Source organism: Pinus tabuliformis, chromosome 2_2 (assembly GCF_031772625.1).
Source record: "Pinus tabuliformis cultivar Carrire ecotype Pingquan chromosome 2_2, CPIR1, whole genome shotgun sequence".
In the NCBI taxonomy this organism is placed as follows: Eukaryota; Viridiplantae; Streptophyta; class Pinopsida; order Pinales; family Pinaceae; genus Pinus; species Pinus tabuliformis.
Window position 1 is genome coordinate 340,926,310 of NC_142300.1, and position 15,640 is coordinate 340,941,949.

Below are 15,640 nucleotides of genomic sequence, written 5' to 3' on the forward strand. Positions count from 1 at the left end.
CATAAATATTGACCATTTCGTTTCAGCAAACGCAAAATAATTTGCTCTTTATTTGTACATTTTTGCATTTCTCTGTCTAGTAATAAATATCTTTGTTCCAAAAGGTAACAGCCCTCACTGACTAGAGGGGGTATTACAAATCTTCTATAGGCGATAGATAGTTGTTGAGGAGAGAAGAGAGGAATTTGAATTCAGACCAAGAAATGGAGTTCTCGTCCAGGAAGAGAAAGGCAGAAGAGAACGGCCCCGTGGATTTGAAGGTGGAACATGTACGGAAGATTCTACAGGGCTTCAGCCATAAGCAGCTGTTGGAAATTGTGCAGGAGGCCGCGAAAGAACAACGGGAAGTCCGGGAGCAGGTGCGATTCATCGCTGACAATAACGTCTCTCTCAGAAAACTCTTCGTGCGGAGTTTGAGCTTGGAGACAAATTCAGAGTCACTCAAAGCAATCTTCTCCCAATTCGGTGAATTGGTTGAAAACGTTGTCATCGTGGACAAGAACACCGGGAAGAGTAAGGGATACGGCTTCGTCACCTTTGCGGATGTTGAAGGTGCCCTCAACGCCCTGAAGGAGCCCAGCAAAATAATCGACGGCCACATGACAGTGAGCCGTTTTGCTTTGGCTAGCGTCAACCCTTCTCATCCCCACGTCGACGTCAACTTACGGAAGATTTACGTGGGCAACGTTCCGGCGAACATGGAGGCCGATCGTCTTGTTAACTTCTTTTCTCAGTACGGTGAGATCGAAGAGGGGCCGCTAGGGTTTGATAAGCAGACGGGCAGGCCGAGGGGATACGCTATCTTTATTTTCAAGACGGTGGAGGAAGCGAAGCGTATTCTGGAGGAACCGATGAAGACAATAGACGATGGGCATCAGTTGTTTTGCAAGTTGGCAAATGAAAAGCACACGCCAAAGTCTAGTAGAGTCAATTCCACAACGATTGCCAATGGCTCTGACATTCCTCCATTGAATGAGACTGGAACGCAGATTGGGATTGTTCCTCCGCAAGGCTTTGATAATCCGTCCTTCGGGGTTAACCAGGGTTGGAATCTACAGCAGCAGCAACCGCCGCATCAAGGTTGGAGCGTACCGAACTCTTATGTCAATCATGTCGTCGACGGTAATGCCAATTATAACTTCATGAATCAAAAATCTCCCCCATGTCAATATGCGGTTAGTCAAGTTGGCGGTTATGGCTGGGGTCAATCGCCGGCAGGAAATGGGTGTGCGTATGTAACTCAGCCGACTTCAGTCGCTTCTCAATGCCAGTCGAGTGGGCTAGCAGAACCGAACTCTAATGTCGGTGGTAATGCCAATTATAATTGCATGAATCAAATCGCTCCTCCATATCCGTATGCCGTTCCTCAAGTTGGCGGTTATGGCTGGGGTGAATCGCCGGAGGGAAATGGGTATACCTTTGGAGCTCAGCCGAGTTCAGTCGCTTCTCAATCGCACCCGATTGTGCCACTGGAAGGCAGACCTTATTCCTTTTCGTTACATAAATTTCCATATCAAAATCAGCATCCACAATAGCGAAATCTCCGGTACTGACAACTGAAACTGTCGATGGAGGCGTAAGACCACATTATTGGCTTTCTTAGTCATTCCAACCGCCCCTCCGTTCTGGGATAACGGGACAATTTAACTCCCGGCTTAATTTCAATAATGATATACTATAACATAAACTACTGTGTTTTGAATATAACACAAATTATTCAATTTGTTTTGATATTTTAATATATTAATGTATAAATTAAATCGTTAATAAATATTAAATTTATGGTAAAAATAAAAATATTATTTAAAATTATAAAAATATTATATAATTATAAAATTTAATTTAATTAAAAACTTGTATTAAATCTTTTATATATATATTAAAAAGTAATATGTAATTTAGGGAAAAAAATATTTTTGATTTATGATTATTATATAAATAGATTTATTAAGTTTTTAGAGGAATTAAATTTCTTAACGCACAAAAGTTTTTATGAGTGTAAAATTTAAGGAGAAGTTTACATATTGATAACTTTGATTTTTTTTAACCCTTGATTGATCTGAAATTAATAACTTTCATTTCTTTTAATTTTTTTTGGTAGGTAAATGGGGATTTGATTGACCTAGTGACTTGTATCAAAAAGTGTCTTAAGAGTGCACCCATTCACCATCAATCCAAAACCAAATAAACTTGATTTCTCTTAATTCTAGAACCACACATTAATAAATATTAAAAAAAAAATCTTACATGTATTTTGTATTATATATAATTTTATTTATTATTTACTTTTTTTAAAGGTTACATCACCTATGAAAGCACTGAGTTTAAAGATCTTATGGTTCCCCCCTATCCATAAACCCTACCATGTGGGTAGTGGAATGTTCGATAGGTTTTTCGGGGCGGCTTCATTCCACCATTTATGTCAGGCCTGACTGATACTTTCCCCTTGCCATCTAATAATAATAGAAAGTCCTTGATATACTCGTTCCCAGACATGGCTGACTCCTTCACCGTATAAAAATAAATGATTTACGGATTCGTTGGGGGCGGCTTCATTCCACCATTTATGTCAGGCCTGACTGATACTTTCCCTTGCCATGTAATAGTAATAGAAAGCCTTTGATATATTAGTTTCCAGAAATGGCTGGCTCCTTCAAAGGATAAAAATAAATGATTTACGCATTCGTCATCTCTGCAAATATCACACCAAGATGCGCCTTGGAATGATTGTTTTTTCAATTTTTCACCTCTCATTAACATTTTGGCTTTGACGGGGCTCATCACTTTAGAGAATGTGTCCACCACCAAAGTTTGATATCAAGTTCCTTTAAAACAATGATATATACGTATTCTGATTTGGGTGCGTAAGTGTCATGTTTAATGTACACATTGTAACTCATAATTTGATTCATAATTTGGATCCATGAAAGTTTTAAGCATGAAAATTTGGATCCATGAAAGTTTTAAGCATGAAAAATTATTTTGTAGTTTAAAAATATTTGCAGATTGCAAAGTATAAAAGAAAATTTATTGATATATTTTTTAAATTATTCAAATTTATTCTATTATAATTTCAACAATTTTGAAGGTAAATAATCTTATACGGTAAATTTGGGCAAACCATTTTTATAAAAAATTGAATTTTGTGAATTTTTTTTTCCTAGAAAAACCTTGGAAATTGCAAATATTAGCCTCTAAAGTTTTGCGGTCTGTGCTCAAAGCCACCCCTTGAACACCCTCTTGCATCAATAGAAAAAAAGTCCAATTTTTGCAAAGTGATTCCATTAAATGCTTGATATCCACAGTCCAGCCTAAGGTCCTAAAGTAAAATTATATCAACATTGTCTGACAAGATCATTTTTCTCAAAGCTAGCTTCCTCAAGGGGCTAGTTAACCCTATGCAATTAAAGGAGATCCACTTCATATGTGATCAATAGATGGGGTGTTCCTTGCTCTTATAACCCCTTCTAACGATAATTGTCTCCTAATAGCAATTTCAAGGCACGCCCTATTCATGGCTTTGGATATGAGGGATTTTCATCGTCGAGGGATTTTGGGAACCTTATGAGGGTAGAAGGGATGCAAACTTGCCCTGAGACTTAATCAGAGTGCATATCCGCAAGAATACTTTGATAGGGATCAAATATTGTATTTATGGCCCTTATCCGACTATAAAGAGTCATTATTAGGAATATGGAAAGGTTTAGAAGAGGTGGGGCATCATATATGTATGAAGCTTACAAGACAAGATAGGACCCCCAAGCAATGAGATGGGGCATATACAATGTTATAAAGGAAAAAATAGATAAGGCATGAAACTTGGAAACCATAGATACGTTGATGAAAGTAAGACGATAATGGGAAATAGAAGTACCCATGTCTGTAGGAGAAGTAATTCAAGACCACAAAACTTCTTCGCTAGAGTGTAGCAGAGACCCATGATGTTGTGACCTCATTCCTCCTATGGGACCATCTCTTATAGGTCTACCTGGTCTATTTATCTATGATTACCCATGGATACCATTCTTAGAAGGTACTAACTACCCATGGGATTGATTGCCATCTGAGACTACACCAACGTCCTGATCATCCTTCTGTAGAAAACATAATTGATTGCATACATGCCTGATCTCATGACAACATCAATATCTAAAAGATGGGACTTCATAGTCTAGAACTTGATTACAAATGTTATCACTCCAACATTTCTTTAGAATTGTTAAGAAAGAAATGATTAGAGGTAACGACAAACCAACTTTGGAGATTAGGATCTAGCCTTCCTAATTCTGAGAGAGGGCTCTCTCTTTATGATTTAAATTTGTTTAGTTAATTGGTTTTAGGCTAGTTATGGTTGTACTTGGGTCTTTATTTGGATTTGGTTTTCAGCTCACTTACTTAGATGGATGGAGGGATTTCTTTTTACCATTGGGCTATGAGGTCAAATTTCAAGCAAACAGGACTAGATCAAGTTCTGAAAATAATGTCTACAGGGCAAGGTAGCTGAGTTATTTCAGATCATAAGGTTGGATGGTGAAGTTGGTGTCAATTAGATCTAAAGAGCAATTAAGGGTTTGTTAGGCTGGATTATGAAAGAAGTGAAAGAGGTCAACCAGGATGGGAGAGCAATTAAGGATTCTCAAATCCAGATATCAGAATAAAGCATAGAAATGATCAACTATTCAAAACAAAGTGTACTTAAATAAATTCTAAGATAAATTTCCAGTGAATTTATTCACTTTAGATAAAATGTAAGTTTCTGAAATACATAAGAAGATAACAAACTTGACAAAGAAAATACTTCAATGCAATAGCTCAACGCATGAATCCTGTAATGAAATCTCTTTATTACTTAGTCCAGTCTGCTCACTTGAAAAATTGGTACAATAACCTTGAGGTTTAGGATCAAACAACTCTAAAAATGTATAGCAATCCACACCCAATACTTAGAATTATGAAGCATTTATACAAAAATAGTTTACAAAATATCCCAAACTATCTTTTGAATTAATCTAGGAGAAAGAAATATCTTCATGCAAGAAGATAAAGGCAGATGTTCAACTATTGTATGTTGTCCCTATTTATTAGTTTGTGTTGTTCTTTATGCTTTGTTATTTTTCTTTTCATTCTTTTCTTTGTTATTGGTCTTCACACTGGCACTTCCTTGTACTTTGAGCTTTTAACTGATACTCTTTTACCTGGCTAATTTATCGTTATCCTTTTACTATGTTGTTTTCACCCTTATTGTACATTTTTACATTTTAACTGTGTATTTTTTACAGTAAGTCATTTAATTTATCCCATGTGTCTACATCTGGTAATTGGATATTTACCATCTTCTTGTATATTTCATCTACCTCTGTGTACTTGGGAAAGGTGGGTTTATTTACAAAAATGTGTTTTACCTCATGTTGGAGGTAAAACAAGTTCTCAAAGGTCTGATACAGGACCTTCCCAGTAGGCATCCCCTTCATAGAGGAAGTGTTTACCTAATCCCTTGCCACTTCTCTAATTCTTCTATTGTAATCTTCATGTGGCATCAATTTGTCATTTATCACCAAGGGATTATGCAAACCTTTTTTCCTTAAAACATCAGACTTAACCATGAACCTATTTATACCCAGCTGCATGGTTTGGAATTTATCTTCTAGGTTCATCATCAATTCCTCTTGGTGAGGACCTTTTGTACCTCTAGTACTGTGCCAGTCCTGTGAGGTATTTCCAACTGCTGCAATTCATATTTTCTTTTGGAGTCGAGGAAATGAATTACTCTAGTGGCTTCCTCTAGCCTGTCTCCTAGTTCAACCTTAACTCTTTGAATGGCTTCTGTAGCCTCTTTCACTAAGTCATTTTGTTCAAATATTACTTGAATGGATGGACAAATATCATTTATAGAGTCAATGACATTGGCCCATAACTGTTCCTTAGCTTGGCCAAGTGGCTCCTTTAATGTGAGCTCTTTGTCTAAGCTCTTTATCCTTTCATTCATTCTGGTTTCCTTTTGTACTTCTTTGTGCATAATCCAGGCAAGCTTGTTATCATTCTCTAGACTGGTTATCTTTTCCTTAAGCTTCTTTATTTTTGTGGTTTGAATCAAAATTTTTTCCATTGCCTTGACCAGTTTACTAGCCTCATCACCTGGCTAGGCTGCTACTGATGTCAAACCTGTTACTGATGAAAATGTTGTGGTAGTTGGTAGTGTTGTATCCATTGGAGTTGTAGGAGCCAATGATGTTGCCAAAGTGGATGGTACTATTCTGGTAACTATTGGAATGACAGTGGCAAGGGCAGTCTCAACGCTAGCCTATTTTAGCTATATCAAGTTGTCCAACTCCTTCTCCATCTCTTTCAACTGATCATTCAATTGTAAAACGAGGTCCATCATTTCCTCCTGATGTGTTTGGATCTCAAGGCCCTCTTTTGTCCGTGGATGATCTAAATGAGGAAGTTTCAGTTATTTTTTGAGAGCAGCAATGTCCTCATTCTTTTTATTTATTAACTTCTCAGCAGCCTTGATCATTGGGATCATGTCCCAGCTCAATCACCAAGTCTTCCGGTAACTTGATCCTGTTGTCCTTGGCCTGTGAGGAGGCCTTTTCCAATTTGTACTATGTTGTAATGTTGTCCAATGAAATTTTAAGCTTATGCGCACCCATAGCTTCACCTGTTAAGGTGGAATATATCATCTCACCTACCTACTTGTGGAACTCAATTTGGTTAATGTGATGAACATCCTTGGCCAAAACCTGAAAATCCGTTTTCTTGTAGTCAACTAATGTTTTCGGTTGCTGGACTATAGGTTGCATGAATGACATCTACATTTTTCCTATTTTGACGTCAAAGGCTGACATCAACATACTTTGATTTGCTGGTGTCTGCTTGAAGTATTGTGCATAAGTTTCAACCTTCAACTTCTCATTCCTTAACTTGATTTCGTTGTATCTATCTTTGATGTCAGTTTCTTTATCCACAAGCCCGGTGAATGAAGAAACATCAACACTGAGCTATCTCTTAATAAGTTGAGTGTTTGTTGTTGAGGGTTGGTGAGATTCTCCTGAAGTTTTTGTGCCCTTTCTTCTTTCCACCATTGTATCAGTGTTAGTGATTTCCACTTAGTCAATGGTGTCTTCCTGTCCATTTACAGGATTAAGTTTGGGGCTCTTCCTGTAACTAATCTCAAACTATTCACCTATGGTGTCCATAGCTGAACTGGAACCCTCCTCCCTGTTCTCTCTGAATTTCTATCCTCATATGCTACAATATGTAAAATAGTAGGAATATTCATTTATTCTCCTAATTCGAGAACCTGCAGGAAGGAACTTGTATCAATTTTTTTCTGTACATCAATCAATGTATTCTCTACATCAACTACAATACTGTTCATTTCCATTAGAGTGTTTTCCAACAATTATGATTGGTTGGCAAACCTCTCAATGTCTGGTTTGGGATGATGGACGAAAGGTCCCAATTTTACCTTTATCCTTAGCTTGTTCATGACTCCATGAGGGTCATACTGCCACATAAAGTTGTTCTTGAAATTCATTTGTTGCAAAATCATATCTTCCTCTAGTCTAGCTTCTCTGGTATATCAAATGAAGGGACCCAATTGATTTTTCATTTCGAATTATGTCTTCTTCCTAGATGATAGTAAGTTGCCGTCATTGTAATTTATAATCTTCCTAAAGTATTCTAATGCAAATATCTTCATGGGGAGGTATTTAAGCAGTTTGTATGGGACAAGTTGGCATCTATAAATTAATATTTCTGTGTGGTTTTGGTACAGATACTAGTATCCCACTTTTTGTTCTTTTCCAACTGTAACACCCTTTTGATCTCTTGATTGATTCTAGGCTGAGGGCTACTTGTTAGCATATTCATGACTGGATGGACAAATGAATCAATGAAGTCCTTGTAAGTGAATACAATGGAGTACTTTTGGAACAAGGGTTTCCAATATATAACTGATCTTGGGTTTCCTTTGGTATCCAAGTTCTGAATGTTGACAGGGAATTTATCTAACTGGTAGTACAAGAACATATGAAATAGAACTGAAGAATACTTGAAAACTCTCTTAGTTGGTCGTCTAGTGAACTGCTCATGCATCATATCTACTATGAACTGAGCATAGTTGTAAATGAGAGCAGGAGGCTTGCCTGGGCTAAATATGTTAAGGAAAGCAAGGAAAACCTCATCCACATGTTCATTTGTAGTGTATACTAGAATGCAGGAGAGCATGGTTATGATTTGTCTGCCTCTCTCAGAAAAAATGGTGGTAGCATAGGGATGAGTTTCTGTAGGAGTATGACACTCCTCTATTAAGAAAGTTTGGAAGATGTGGGCTATCCTAGGAGGGTCTAACTTGGTATAGAGGTCAAGCAAGCCTTCAATATAAAGTGGGGTCTCATTTGGGCTTGGTTGGACCTACAACATTTGGTTAATGGATTATGCAATGATGGTAAATAACACTTGTTGGTCCCAGGTGGCAATGGCTCTTTGGCTGGGAATGTAGCAAGCATGACAGAAGTGGATGATTTCTAAGAAGGGGCACACTTCTAGAAACAAATGCTTGGGAAAGTTAGACTCCCAAAGGTGAATGTCATCGTTCTAGTTCAAGAATTTGTCCTTACTCCAGGAGTGCAACTTTAGAAGGTAGGCAGGGGAAGCTTTGTCCTTTATTTGGAAATATCTCTCTGCCAATGCAACTTGGTCGATGTCCAGTTGAGGGGTTTGCAGAGGTCTCACATATAGAGAGGTTTGGGAAGCCATAATTGGGCCTACAGATATGAATTAGCCTTGTAGTGGATTCGGGAGTGATATTTAGAAGCTCTCGTAGAGTGGGAGGGTAGTTACAGTCTGTAAGATAAGGGTTTGGGGTATACAAATAAGTTTTTCTTTAATTCATGAAAGTTTCTTAATTAATTTTAATTAATTAACCATTCAATTTTAACTGTGCATTTTCAAATTCACAGGGGCATTGTAGTTTTTCCAAGAATACCTCTAAATTGATGGTTTGGTGTGGAGACTAGGTACAGTGGTGAATGCAAAAGGTACTATGGCTTCAATTATGAAATGGTTACTTCAATAGGGTATCTAGAGCTTCTTCAAGTGGTAGGGTGGTAAAATAGGTCATAGAGGTTCAGGGTGTCACAAATGGCTAAGCAGCAATTAACAGTGAAAATGTAAGAAAAGATGGAATTGGGGCTTTTTCGGCCTTTTAACGGGTAACGGTCACATTTTGGCATGGAAATAATCAATGAACAGTGGGTAGTTTTTGCTTTGGGAGGGGAGTTAGTTTTCTGGGCCATCGCCCTGCTTTTGGAGGGTGGGTGGTATTTTTCGAGAGCATGTGATCTAGCTTGGTGTTGCCACGTAGTAGAACAGTGCCCAGAAAAAACCGTGAATCTTGTATGCTCTTGGGCTGTTATCGGCCGGATAATGAATCTGTGTGATATGGTTGTACATTGTCGGATTTGGGGACAGAAGATCGGAGGGCTATCATGCAGTTGAGTTGCACAGAGGGAATCGGGAAAGGGATTTGTCTGGCCTAGGATTTAATTACAGTTAATTGTAATTATTTAACCAATAATGTCATGATTTTTAATATAAACAAATGGTTAATTAGGTCGGACCATGGGTTATGTAGCAGGGCCTTTTAACTACACGAGGGGTTGCTGGGTTAAAAAGGGTATTGGGGAAATATGAAGCGGGGAAGTTAATTAGATAAAACGAGGGCATAAAAACTTAGGAAAAGGGAGATTTTGTGGGTTTTTTAGGGGAAAGAGGGGAAACTAACAAGGGGAAAACTGATATTTGTAATGGGAAATGGGTTTTTAGGAAGGGGATGATTTTTGAAGGGTAATTACTAGGGAAATGTTTGAAACCAAGGGGTAAAGGTCAAAATGAAGGGAAAAAGGGTATTTTATAAGGAATGAAGGGATAATAGGGAAATCAACAAACAAGAATGTGGGGGTATAGTGAAATGAGGGGAAATTAATAAACAAGCTTGTGAATATCCTTTCTTTCTCACAAATCCTCCTACACATGAAACATAGGATTAAGCATGATAAATGTGCTTTTGACTCAGCAACCTTGTACATTTGCAATCTTTCTTCTACCTACCCTTCATTTATCCTAACATTTTCTATTCATTTATTGGGTGCATTCGATCTTGCAGACCCTTTATTTCCTTTTATTTTGACAAGTAAACTATCTAATTCTAACCTTATAACTTCCAATGGCTCAGATTAAATTGATGAGCTCATTTTCATTCTCTACGTAACTACTGATCTGCCAAGGTTAAACAATTTGGCTAGATATTTATTCTCTATCTACTAACATGAAATTTAAAACATGAATGAGTCAAGATTAACCTATTTGACCATCATGGATTGTGTCATTTATGACAAGCTGCACACAATCTTATTTTTCATAGTAAAGTAAAAAGTAGTGGCATTTGAATTTGCACACTTTCATGATCTATTTTATTTCTTTTGGGGTTTATATTTTTCACTTTTTTTTTTATCTTTTTCTTTATTTTTTTCCTTTGGTTATTCTTTTAGGACATACCCTCTTTACATTTTTTAATTTTTAATATGGGAAATATTTTGTAGAAAGAAAAAGTATGTGCAATATTACAAGACTAACCATAGCCAACTCAAAATTATGAATCCTATTATGATAAGACCCTAACAGTGGCTCCACATGGGGATGGAATTTCCTTGTGAAAGGTCAAGAACTTTTAGATCAATAGCCTTTGAAACTTTGACTATAGTTAGCTTGTAAACTTCTCTTCTGTGATTCTGCTTTATTCATACTTATGATGGTGAACCTCTCAAAGCTCATTGCCTTCTCTCTAGGCTTCAACCTTAAAGGATTACCATCCAATCTAATCTAAAATCTGCAATGTTATATACAATGAGTAAAGTAAAGTGAACTACTATCAAAATGTGGATAAGTAATGCTTCAGAATTCTACCATTGACAGGTCCTCCTAGTAGATCTGTTCCATCTAATTGTCTCAAGAAAAATGCATTGTTACCTCTATAACCATAAATGACGTAAGGGCATTGCCATAGAAAATCAAATTTTCCATGTTTACCCTCCTCTTCTCTTCTAGAATCCCATTTTAGAACTTTATCACCTATGTAAAAATCATCAACTTTAGTCTTCTTGTCAAAAATCTTTTTGATTTTATCCTAGATAATTTGTGATTTGACATAGACTTCTTCTTTGGTTTGTTGTAAGTGTACTGTCTGATTTATCCTTCTTTTGATATCATTTGGTTCTACCTGAAACACTTGAATGATTTTCATCACTAACACTCCTAAAGAGGATGGAAAAACAACATCCATTACATATACTAACTGATAAGGAGATGTACCAATGGACTTTTTGGTAGTTAATCTATTTGCCCATAAGGCATTTATCAACTTTTTGTTCCATGTCTTCTTGTTGTCTTCTAGCAGTTTATTAATGATATTAACAAGGATTTTGTTTGAGGATTCTACAATTCCATTACCTTGAGTGTAATAGGTAGTGGAATGGCCAAGGGTAATGTGATATTTGTCACAAAATTCTACCATTTTCTTGTATTTGAAAGCAGATGCATTATCAATAATGAGGTTTTGGGGGCATCCAAATCTTGAGAGGATATTGTTTTCAAGGAATGAGATAATGACAAAGACTGTAGCTTGTCTAGAAGGGATGTCTTCTATACATTTAGTAAAGTAATGAGTGGTTGTCAAAATCCATTTATGTTGGGCTGAGGAGGATGGGTGAATTTCCCCAATGAAGTCTAAACCCCATTGTTGAAATGACACTTCTGTCGATATGGGTTTGAGAGGTAAAGGTAAAAGCTTCCCTTTTCCCTCAAATATTTGGCTCTTATGACAGCAGGTCACATGTTTCTTGATATCTGCAAAAAGGGTGGGCTAGTAAAAACCTGCCCTCAGGATTTTGTTAGCAATTGCTTTCCAATGTAGGCGTCGTCCACAATCTCCTGGATGAAATTCTTGCATAATTTTGTTAGCTTCATCTTTCAATAAGAAATTTAATAGAATTCCACCATTATATTTCCAAAATAAATAATTATCTATGATCCAATATCTCAACGATTTCATTTCGAAAAATCTAGCTTTAGTTCTAGATAAACTAGCAGGAGCTTGTAAGTTTAGTAAGAAAAATATGATATCTACATACCAAGGTGAACCTGTAAAAGGTTCACTGATATATGTAGTCACCATCTCTTCTTGATCATCTAGGGAACCAATGAAATTTATATCTAAGGCCTGATAGTTCGATTCAGCTATGAGTTTAGCTAAACCTTGACCTTTGATAAGTTTTGTGGGCTTTATTTCTATGTCATATTCCAAAACAGTGGAAATTCATTTCCCTCTATTTCGTTCAAGCCCATTTTGTGTCAAAATGTCCTTTTACTACTGAATTTGGAACATAAGAAATTATGTGTGAATATAAGATGTATTCTTTGAAATCTTTAATAGCTTTCACTAAAGCAAGTGCTTGTTTCTCCATTTTGTTGTAATTTAGTGTAGCATCTCTCAAATATTTGTTGAAAAATGCAATTGGTGGCTCATAACCTTGATCATTCTTTTGCAATAAGACTTCTGCAATAGTATGTTCTGAAGAAAAAGAAAAAAATTATAAAATCTTTGTCGAAATCAAGACTTATGAGGACTGGAGTTTTTGTAAGGGATTCCTTGATTGCCTCAAAAGACTATTTAGCCTCTAGTGTCCACGTAAGTGTTGAATCTTTCTTCAACGTGTTGTTTAACTCTCTGATTAATTCTGCTAAGTTTGAAATGAATCTCCTAAGAAAATTTATTTTTCCTAAAAATGATTATAATTCTTTGATGTTTCTAGGATGAGTAATGGTCAAGATTTCCTCTATTCTAGCTTGATCTATTCTAATTCCATATTTTGATATTATGTGTCCCAATAGTTTACCTTCTTCTAGACCAAAGAGTGTCTTTTTGGGATTTAAAGAAATACCAAATTTTCCGCATTTAATGAAAACTCTTCTTAGGTGATATAGATGTTCGTTATCTGATTTAGAAAAGACTTGATGTCATCTTGGTAAACAACTAGAAAGTCATGGATTTATTTGGAAAAATCTATATCCATAAATCTTTGGAATGTAGCTCCTGCATTCATTAATCCAAAAGGCATCTTCAAATACATGAAAGTACCCCAAGGAGTAGTAAATTCAGTCTTTTCTTGGTCGTCTGGTTGAACTAAGATTTGGTTGTATCCAGAAAATCCATCAAGCAATGAAATTATGGATGAGCCTACTACCCTCTAAAGAATGTGGTCCATTTTTGGGAGAGGATAATTTTCTTTTAATGACACTTTGTTCAAGTTTATGAAATCAACACAGAGTCTTATTTCTCTTGTTTTCTTCCTAGTATTGACCAAATTAGAGACCCAATCTGAATATCTAATGGGAGCTATCATTTGGGCATAATACATCCTTTTTACTTGATTTTCAATGAGTGGCATAAGAACTGAATTAACTATCCTAAGGTTCTGTTTAAAGGGTTTATGATCTTCTTTTATAGGTATATTATGTTGAATTATGCTGGTGTCATAAGAATTAAGGTTTTCATAACTTCAGGCAAACACAGCTTGAAATTCTTTGAACAAATTTATATATTTAAACTTTTCATTTGGAGGTAAGGCTTTTGATATTTTAATGAGCTTAGTTTTCTCTTCAGTTCCTATGTTACATTCTTCTATATCTACTCTTAAAGGCTCCATTTTTGGTTTCCTAGCTACATCATTTGAGTCAAACAAATCCTCTAATGGGACTAATCCCTTGGGTTAAAAATTATCTTTAAGGTTTAAAATTTTAGGATCATCATTCATTATTTCTTCTGCTTCTTCCTTTTCTAAGCTATCTATTTCTACTTTAATGAAATTAGTGGGTTTATTCAGATCTAAAGCATTTATATATATTTCACTATCTATGTCATTGTTTACTGTACAGTTTGTATCTATATTACAATTTTGAAACTCTCTTTCAACATTCATGAAATCATAAATTTGAGAATCTTGTCAAAAAATCTGCCAATATTTCAAATTGTCCAGTATAACAGGCCTATGTCTCACTTCTGCAGTGCAGTGGTGGTTGGCAGAAAAGGAAATTTGCAGATACTAGCAAAAGTGGCCAGACTGTGAGCCTGCATATTCCGTTTCCTAGGAATGGTAGCAAAATCAGTTTCCAGAAGGTCCTTAATCAAATCTAGGACAGTCCCTCTATATTGGCTAAGTCTAGGATTACTCACAGAGTATTCACCTTCGATTTGCTTTATAATCAATTCTAAGTCTTCCATGGTGGAAACTCTCTTGGCTCCAAGTTTTATAACCATTTGTAGTCCTAAGATTAGAGCTTCATATTCTGCCATGTTGTTTGTGCATTTAAAGTTTATTCTAAAGGAATGACCTTCAGAATGATTGTTTTCCATGCTGTGAATCCAAACTCCCGCACCTACAGAGCCATCAAAATCTATATGCGATAGGGACTCATGAAAAATGTTTTCACTATTAGGTGTTTTGTATTTTTCTTTTACAATTATGATTTCATTTTTTGCATTATCTGAATTGTACAAGATAAAAGAGTCCATATCAGAATGAATGGAGTATATAGGGAAATTATGAGGTTTTTCTACACTACTCACCATGTATTTCATTAAGGTCTCTCTATAAAGATTCCTTTGCTGACCAAACATATAGATAGTGGCACATGACATATCTAACTGTAAACATCCCTGCAATTTTTCTCCCCATGAGTGAGATAACAACATTCCATACTTTGGTGGGATATCAACAATCACTATGTCCATGAAAATACTCTTTTTTGGGCACTGGACTAGAGTTACACACAAATATTTAATCAGGCCAAGGTGTTTAACTTGGCTAGATTCAAAGGAAAAGAGGTCCTTGTATGGTCTGGTGATATCTAAGTTTAATCTCTCCATGATTGCTTTTCGCATTAATTTATGTGATGCCCCTGAGTCTAGTATAACATTATGTAAGATTTCGTCATGAACATTCAAGCTAATGTAGAAGGGAGGAATACCCCCTTGCTGATGCGTGCCATTTACTTCTGGACCAAACAATAACTCAGGTTGATCATCATTCAAGTTTACAGCATCCTCTCCTTCACCTATATTTAATGTTTTAGTGATTTGTGCTCTATATGATTCATTTTTTACTAGCTCAGTCAAAGGAACATATATGTTCAATTTTGCTATCTTAGTCTTAATGTTGAATGGAAATTGAGTTTCTTCTGATTGGATGAGATCTTGCTTAACAAATGTGGATTGTGTATTTTTATCTTGTTGTTCGTTACCTGGAAATTCAATTTGTGTCTCAGCTATTTTACTTTGAATTCTCTTATTTGGAATGATTTCGATAACAATTTCAATTTGAGTTTCATATGAAGTTATATCTACAATTTTTGGGGTGGAAGTTTTTTGAGTTCCCATAGGGAGGATTTGTAGGATTTTGGTCACAGGAGCTTCTGTTATCTTTTTAGTGTGGGTCTGGATTGATTTGTTAGTGGGAATTTCAGTATTATTTTTACTTATAAGGTTGTACTGTTTGTGAACCTCATATATAGCATATTC

General features: G+C 36.1%; 1 protein-coding gene across 1 annotated transcript; it reads left to right on the top strand.

The window, feature by feature from the left end:
• Positions 1-203: 203 nt before the first annotated feature.
• LOC149192664 (UBP1-associated protein 2C-like) lies at positions 204-1,535 on the top strand. The gene has a single exon (XM_089407029.1). It carries the CDS (start codon positions 204-206, stop codon positions 1,533-1,535), a length of 1,332 nt encoding a protein of 443 aa, XP_089263155.1.
• The last annotated feature ends 14,105 nt before the right edge of the window (positions 1,536-15,640 follow it).